Genomic DNA, 7297 nt, shown 5'->3' on the forward strand with positions numbered 1-7297 from the left:
GTCATCCATTGCACAATGCAGATTGTGCGTTATATTTTGCAAAAATGCTATATGTTCATTTTGTGCAACAACGACTAGTAGACTTTTCATCGAAGGAGAGAATTGTTGCCACCCATGATATCAGGGAGAGTTGTGTCACTTTCACCCGAGATGAGCTGGCATTGATAGTTGAAGACAACGAACTACAGTTAAAGAGAGAGAAAGATATTTACACGACATAGTTGGCAGAGAAAGATGCAAAAAAAACATGGCTTTCTATAGCCACCCAAACAGCCCAACCCTCATAGGTCCGGATGGAGAAAAGTATTCACCGCTTAAGCCAAGACATGTAGAATCTGACACAGTGAGTGAATCTGGGCCAGAATCAGAAAGGAATATCCTGCGCTTTAAGATCTAGATAACGACCAATTTGAGATGCTTGCGTACAAAGCGAAAACCCACTCTGCAACCATTCGAACAATATTGGTGCAAGGCAAGCGAATCCTCGACTTGTACAAGGGACACACATCAATCACCTTGTCTTGTATCCAAATTTGGTCCCCTCGTCTATTTTGGAATCTTCCCAATGTCCAGTTTTCTACAAGAATTTTGATGGATGGAATGGATACTATACATTGACATGTGGTCATTATTATCACTTCGTCTGTCTTATTCGTTTGATACAAAATAGTAGCCGATGTGCAATCTGTTCACAAGATATTCCACAAGGAATATATGTTATTTTTGGCATGGCAAATGAGTATAAATTCAAGCAAGCTCGCCAAGATACCCGTAGCACAATTAGAAATTTGTTTGGTGACCAAGATGTTGGTTGTGAGCATATCAATTGAAATCAACAAACTATGTATAATTATGAATATGAAGCATTGTATATGACCAAAACACATTTAATATAAGCTCTTTCATAATGGTTTTTGACACAATCTTCCTTCTACTCTCAAGCTATATTAAATCTGTGAAGTTGTTATCTGGTTCTAAGTCTGAGTGTTGTGGGTCTCTTTGTAATTCAACTTCCACATCTATTACCAGATTCTCTTCTATTTTGTCTATACTACATTGAAATACATCGACATTGAGTTCTTCTTCATCTTCCAGTGACAATCATACAACGAGGTTGGCATTTCCTCCTCGTAGCTAGCACTTTCGATGTGATGCAATATCTTTTCGTTGCAAAACATATACACTAATTTTTTCACTCTATCTGCTAATACTCTGTTGCAAATAGTGCTATAAACATACTTGTACATACTCCAGTTTCTCTATAAACTTGAGTTTGCTGCACATTGTGCCAGTACTTTCATTGCCAGGGAACGTAAGGTCGAGTAATGCTCTCCACCATTCATCATCCACAGCTTCCATGCAGGTTTCTCTTTTGCCATTGACTATACAAATCATTTGCAAAAGGAACTTCTTTTAATCTAAATGCACTCATTTCTTTGATACAATCAATTTGGTCATGAACGTTGGAGTAGAATGTGTTGACCACGTGATAGAAATCGCTGACCACCTTTGTATTGGACATTAGATCTAAATTCCAATACTCCGGATCGAGCATGTGAGCCACACTATGGAGTGGACTATGAGCGCTCTTCCATCTTTCATGAAAATACTTGGCCAAAATTCGTCGTTGTTTGCAAAAAAAATGATGGTCGCCACTCCTTCTCTACTACAGACTCTTTCAGTTCCTCGAGATTTTCAAGACTCTGTTGGACTAACCACCATGTCATCCACACTTTTTCCATATTTGGCGCCTTTTGATCAAGGTTGCGAATCGCGAACATAACAGGAATCATTACATGGTATGCATCCATTACACTCCTCCACCAAGCAGCCTTGTTCATGTTGCCACGTAGACACGTAATTTTCTCTTTCACTTTTTCTTTCTGCTCAAGCTACCATTCATCAAAGGCCGTGCAATTGAAAGTGTCAATCACATGGCACTTATTACGGAGAAGTGATTTCAATATATAAAAATGCATACAACCGTGTTTCAGAAGGAAGTTTCAACATCACTAACATATGCATTCTGTACAAATTGAGCCCTCTTTGTCGTTTCAATATAAATATCACAACCTGATATGCTGTGTCAATTATATTGGCGAACCATGTGGTTTCTTCACTAGTGTACTAATCCTTTCGCACAAAGTTTAAGCTGTGCGTATTACAACCATTGGCGAAAATGTGTGAAAACCTAGGCCAAACTCAGTGATTTTCTTCCAAGCGGCCTTCCAATGATTGCTGTCTATCATGACCAAAGCACTTCCAGTGAAGAATATTGCTTTGGCGAGTGCAGTTTGTGCTTCTTCTAGAGATTGCATCTGAAAGCTTTGAGGCAATGATTTTTAACGCATTTGACCAAGTCCACCTTCATTGTGACGCTTAAAAGGAATGCTGCTTGACATTTTCTCTCCCTGTGCAAGCTATTCTCCAAGGTCAGTTGGTGTCACCACAAGATCAATAGAGTTAATATTTAGCTCTGACTGCTTTTGACGTGCATCCATAACAGAGCTATATATATGCTGTCTCTTGCTATCTTTTTTTGGCGAGCTCTTCTCTCAAATGCTTTACAATTGAAGGTGTCTGATGATGTTCACATTTTTTACAACTCTTTTTAATGCTACCCAAAAAATGAACCCTAATACGTGGTGCACTGCTTGATTTTGTTGTGAAGCAAAATCTACATTGCCACTCCATATTCGACCGCATATGTTGTGAGCATAATCCCACTCTTTGCCAGAAGCTTTTTTATTCTTTGGCTTCTTCGTACCACTTGTGCCGACATTTTGCTCCATTGCTTTTAAATTAAAATTGAAGACAAAAGAAGTAGATGTTCAGTTTTTAAAACATTTTTCTTCTTTTCAATATATATTAAAAAACCACTCACTAGGAAAGTAATCAAATCTGCACGATATAAGATTTGCAATGCACACTAGTCAATCCACATATCGATCACCTATGTTGTGAGCAAACATACACATTGCAATGCACTCTCTGCACGGCATAATAAATACAACAATGCTATGAATTTCTCAATGCAATTATTATTATGATGATTATTTATACGTTCTCTTTGATTTGCAAACAATAAGAAACATCTAATTTCAAATGCTACAAAGAATAATCAACTTCTACATTGAACAATGTCAGTTGTTTGCCAAAAAACACACGAAAGTAATAAAATGTATGATTGGTCATGTCATACAGTAATAATCTTTCATAATATATAATGCACTCTTTGTATTGGGCAATGCATGCAATAACGCAAAGAAATCTTCAATATAATCACAGAATTGAGGACTACTTGTACCTAGTCAATGATTGTAGCCCCCTTATACAACCAATTCAATATATAAAAAGCTATTTTCACCCAATTAAGGATTATAGCTCTTATATTGTGCAATGACAATGTATATCAACTCAAATCTATGATGGTGAAAAATCCAAGACTTCAAGGATCTTTATATGCCCAGTACACTAGTACAGGACTTCCAAGCTTTCATTATCGACTCGTCATTTACATATGCTCATCTTCTAAAAGCAATTACAGCCCTCATTTGTACTGGACACGACTCTCCAAATTTTTAATAGTTTTGGTTTCGTACCTTTATGTTTGATAAAGGAATTAAATATTTTTAGAAGTGGTTAACAAATTAAGAATCGCGTTTACAAAAGAAAAGACGTGTGACTCTGTAACATTAGGCCAATTCACAAGGAGAGGACAATACCCAACACTCGGATACACTCCCCAAGGATTTGTTTAGTCAAAGCACCACAATAAGCACGTTGTTTACTTTATATAATTACGTTCGTCGGAGTTTTTTATTTTAAGGACGAGCTCACCGAGCAATGCCTTTTACCCGACGGACCTGTCGAAAAAATAAAAAACTTCGACGGGACCCACAAAAAATATTCTTTTACCCGACGGGCTAACGGACTCTATGGATTTTTGCAAGTCATTATCAAAATCACGTTAACAATTAACGTGATCACATGTTTTTTTGTATAATTATTAGAATTATTAACGTACTCACACGATAGTGATCACGTCAATAAAATCCCTGCGCTATGCAACAACTATTGGCTGGTGTGACTCCACACAACAAAACTTGCCTAAGCAATAAACGTCTCAACCGCCAAAGTTTGCAACTGTGCCAATTTTGGCATAGTTGCAAAAGAATGTATCATGTGCCTAGTACTATTGAGACATAGTTGCAAGGGGATGTGCCTAGTATATGTGAGGCGGCTCAGTTATTGGCGTGTGACCATAACAACGGCTCAGCATCCTAGCGATCACTCAGCCTCCCGTGACCACAGCCTTAGGACTTTAACCCCTTCACTTTTGCATACGTAGACCCCACGACCGCCATTTGATTGATAATCCATCGGAGGATCGCAAGGTGCATTTACGGACAGTGTTGACCTTTGGAGATTTGATTTCGAGAAATTCGTGAGCAGTGCGGCCCGCGGGACTGCGGGTGGGCCACTGGGCTCGCACTGGGACCTTGAGGCTTGGAAGTTGGGTTGCAGTTTGCAGCCCTGAGTCGCCCGAGGGCGGGGAGGGGGTGCGCACTTCGAAGTGCGACTGCGACTGCGACTGTCTTTAATCTGGTCTTTGCAATGCCCGAGCGAGTGCGGTTTAGCTTTCAGGAATCAGGCAGATTGAAGATTCTGCTTGACTTGGCGTGCAGCGCCAGGCCAACATCTACACTGCACGAGCTTCTGCAGAGTGCGGTAACAATATTAGTAGAGTAAGATTAAGTACTCATATTGAGACTGAGACTGTGTTCAATGCATGGCAGGCGCCTGCCGGAATGAGCAGTAGGCGGATGTGGGTACAGACGGTCATGGTGTTGGTCCCGCTGCTGATGGCCGCATCGGCGGTGCGAGGGGCAGCAGGGGCGTGCGGTAGGGTCTATGATGTGAAAGGGGAGCAGAAGGTGATGGAGCGGTGCGAGGCCCTGGGGGCGCAAGGGGCGCAGCTGGCGTGGACGCTCCAGCGGGAGAGCAAAGGGGCCCAGGCGCTGCAGGTCGTGTTTGCCGGAACAGCGCCCGCACCGGGCGGATGGGTGGGGTGGGGGCTGAATCTGGGGCCCGCGGCGTCCATGGTGGGTACGCAGGCCTTCATCGCCTTCCAGGCGGCCAATGGCAGCTGTTTGCTCACTTACAATGTGACGGAGGGGACAGCGCGAGGCGAGCCGCTGGCCTGCACGCCGGTGGGGCTGCGGGTGCGAAATATGGCTGTCCACATCCACGCCAATGCGTCCATGGTGATGTGGGTGTCGCTGTTGTTGCCTGCCAACCAGTCGGCGCTAATACACCATGTGTGGAACCGGGGAGCCTCCGTGACCCACTTCCAGCCGGGCCCGCACGGTGGCTCCGCTGATGACATGTCCGCCTTCAAGACCATCGACATGGCGTCCGGCCTCTCCCCTATCAGCAGCGCACCGCCCGCTTCCGCTCGTCTCCTGCTGAAGAATGTAAGGGATCTCTCTCTCTCTCTCTCTCTCTCTCTCTCTCTCTCATATTGTGTTTCCGCTCTCATACCGTATGTTGGATTTATTTGGAAAATGATGACAGAGGCATGGGTTGCTGAATGCCGTGGGGTGGGGCGTCATCCTACCCTGCGGAGCTCTTGCTGCCCGCTACCTCCGCCCCTTCTCCGACCCTGCATGGTTCTACCTGCACGTGTCGCTGCAGGTGGTGGGCTATGCCGTGGGTGTGGCCGGATGGGCTACCGGCTTGAAATTGGGGAACGATTCCGTTGGCATTGTTTACCGGAATCATCGAGTCATCGGGATTGTACTCTTCTCAATGGCTACCTTACAGGTGCAAGTCCCGGGGCTCTCTCTCTCTCTCTCTCTCTCTCTCTCTACACGAGTTATAACCTGTTTTCTTCGTATTTTGTCGGGTAGGTATGCTCTATCTTTTTAAGACCCAAAAAGCAACAGAAGATGAGAAAGGCTTGGAATCTTTATCACTACACTTTGGGAGGTGCCATATTGGTTTTGGCAATCCTGAACATCTTCTATGGATTGGACATCCTCTCCCCCGCGAGAAAGTGGAGGCGCGCATATGTTGGTATTCTTGTGGCCTTGGCATTCCTTGCATTTTTCTTGGAGGCTTTCAAGTGCATTAGCACCTCCCTTAAGGGCACAAGAAAGAGCTCAAAAATGCAAGGTGCTCAAGTTGGTGGAGCTCAAGGCCACCCTCAAATTCCATAGGCCTCTAAATGTCCTCCCCTCCTGGTTGTGGCTCACAAAGAGACTACATCTTAGTAACCATTCGACCTTTGGACTTGTATACATGTTCAGCTGTATATTTATTGTATTCTAGTCAGAGTGTTATGTTCTGACCAAGCTTGATTAGAAAAATAGCCAAGCCTTTTAAAGGTAGAAACGATTTTGATATGAGAATCAACAGTTTTGCATGCTTGTTGGTCTTTGAGAGTATTTACTGGATAATGAGAAAATTTGCTAATGAGTTTGGATGCAGAGCCTTGAAAACACAAAATATAGTGGGAAAAATCGGCAATGATTCTTGTTTCTTGTCTTTTCCCATGTATATAAAGTTAACTCGATGTCACACTTAGCACACTAAAAGATAGGGGTTCATCTATTGCATCTTTGGCTCAATGTTTGGTTCAACTTTCTCTTTGAGGGCAAAAGTCTTTCTTTGGCTTCACGGCATGACATTGGTAAATCATCTCTCGAAGGTGAAAATCGAACTCTTTCTCCTTTTCTTCCATTGTTATGGGCTTTACTTCATAATTGTTGTTTCAACAATATGTTAGCCCATGAAGGGTTGCTTGAGTGACTCAAAAGTGTATTGACTTTGCAGGGGCATAGCTAAAGGATTGTTCATTTGTACCAAATGGTCTAATGTTTTGATTTTTCGAGCTTTAACTTTGATGCATGTTATTTGGAACATGTTTCCTCTAGGTACATTGTAGTCGTTTTGAAGTTCTTTATCTATGGTCCCCTTGTGATTGTGTTATCTAGCTTTTTGTCAAATGAGATTCATGGCACAACCAATATCGATACTTGAAGAGAAACATGCATGCAACCAATTACACACATTGACAACAAACATGAAAAAACTGGGTTTAGCATTATAACCTCTAGAAACCCATAGAAACTACTCAATATCTAGCCAAGTTTGTAGTCTATGATTAGATATGGTTACTACCTAAAAAATACACACAAATTGGCCTAAAAAACTAGCAATATTGAGAAAGTTATACTTGCTACTCTAAAATGTATCGTATTCTTCAGCAATCAAGAAACTCAACCATCATCAT

General features: G+C 42.4%; 1 protein-coding gene across 2 annotated transcripts; it reads left to right on the top strand.

The window, feature by feature from the left end:
- Positions 1-4446: 4446 nt before the first annotated feature.
- Positions 4447-6431, top strand: LOC147462126 (cytochrome b561 and DOMON domain-containing protein At5g47530-like). 2 transcript variants are annotated; one of them, XM_086502692.1, is made up of 4 exons: positions 4447-4731; positions 4800-5477; positions 5578-5826; positions 5913-6431. In XM_086502692.1, the coding sequence occupies exons 1-4, from the start codon at positions 4618-4620 to the stop codon at positions 6219-6221; spliced, it is 1350 nt and encodes a 449-aa protein (XP_086358818.1). In that variant the 5' UTR covers positions 4447-4617; the 3' UTR covers positions 6222-6431. The 2 variants fall into 2 exon arrangements, with proteins under 2 accessions (XP_086358818.1, XP_086358825.1); XM_086502699.1 differs by having other exon boundaries at positions 4587-4726.
- The last annotated feature ends 866 nt before the right edge of the window (positions 6432-7297 follow it).

This window comes from Adiantum capillus-veneris, chromosome 3 (assembly GCF_014529385.1).
Source record: "Adiantum capillus-veneris isolate H3 chromosome 3, ASM1452938v2, whole genome shotgun sequence".
Lineage (NCBI taxonomy): Eukaryota > Viridiplantae > Streptophyta > Polypodiopsida > Polypodiales > Pteridaceae > Adiantum > Adiantum capillus-veneris.

Bases quoted from the DNA above. Each gene is read 5' to 3' on its own strand.
- LOC147462126 (XM_086502692.1), top strand. From the start codon at position 4,618: ATGCCCGAGCGAGTGCGGTTTAGCTTTCAGGAATCAGGCAGATTGAAG. The intron at 5,478-5,577 runs GTAAGGGATCTC...AAATGATGACAG, and splicing joins CTCGTCTCCTGCTGAAGAAT to AGGCATGGGTTGCTGAATGC. The intron at 5,827-5,912 runs GTGCAAGTCCCG...TTTGTCGGGTAG, and splicing joins TCTCAATGGCTACCTTACAG to GTATGCTCTATCTTTTTAAG.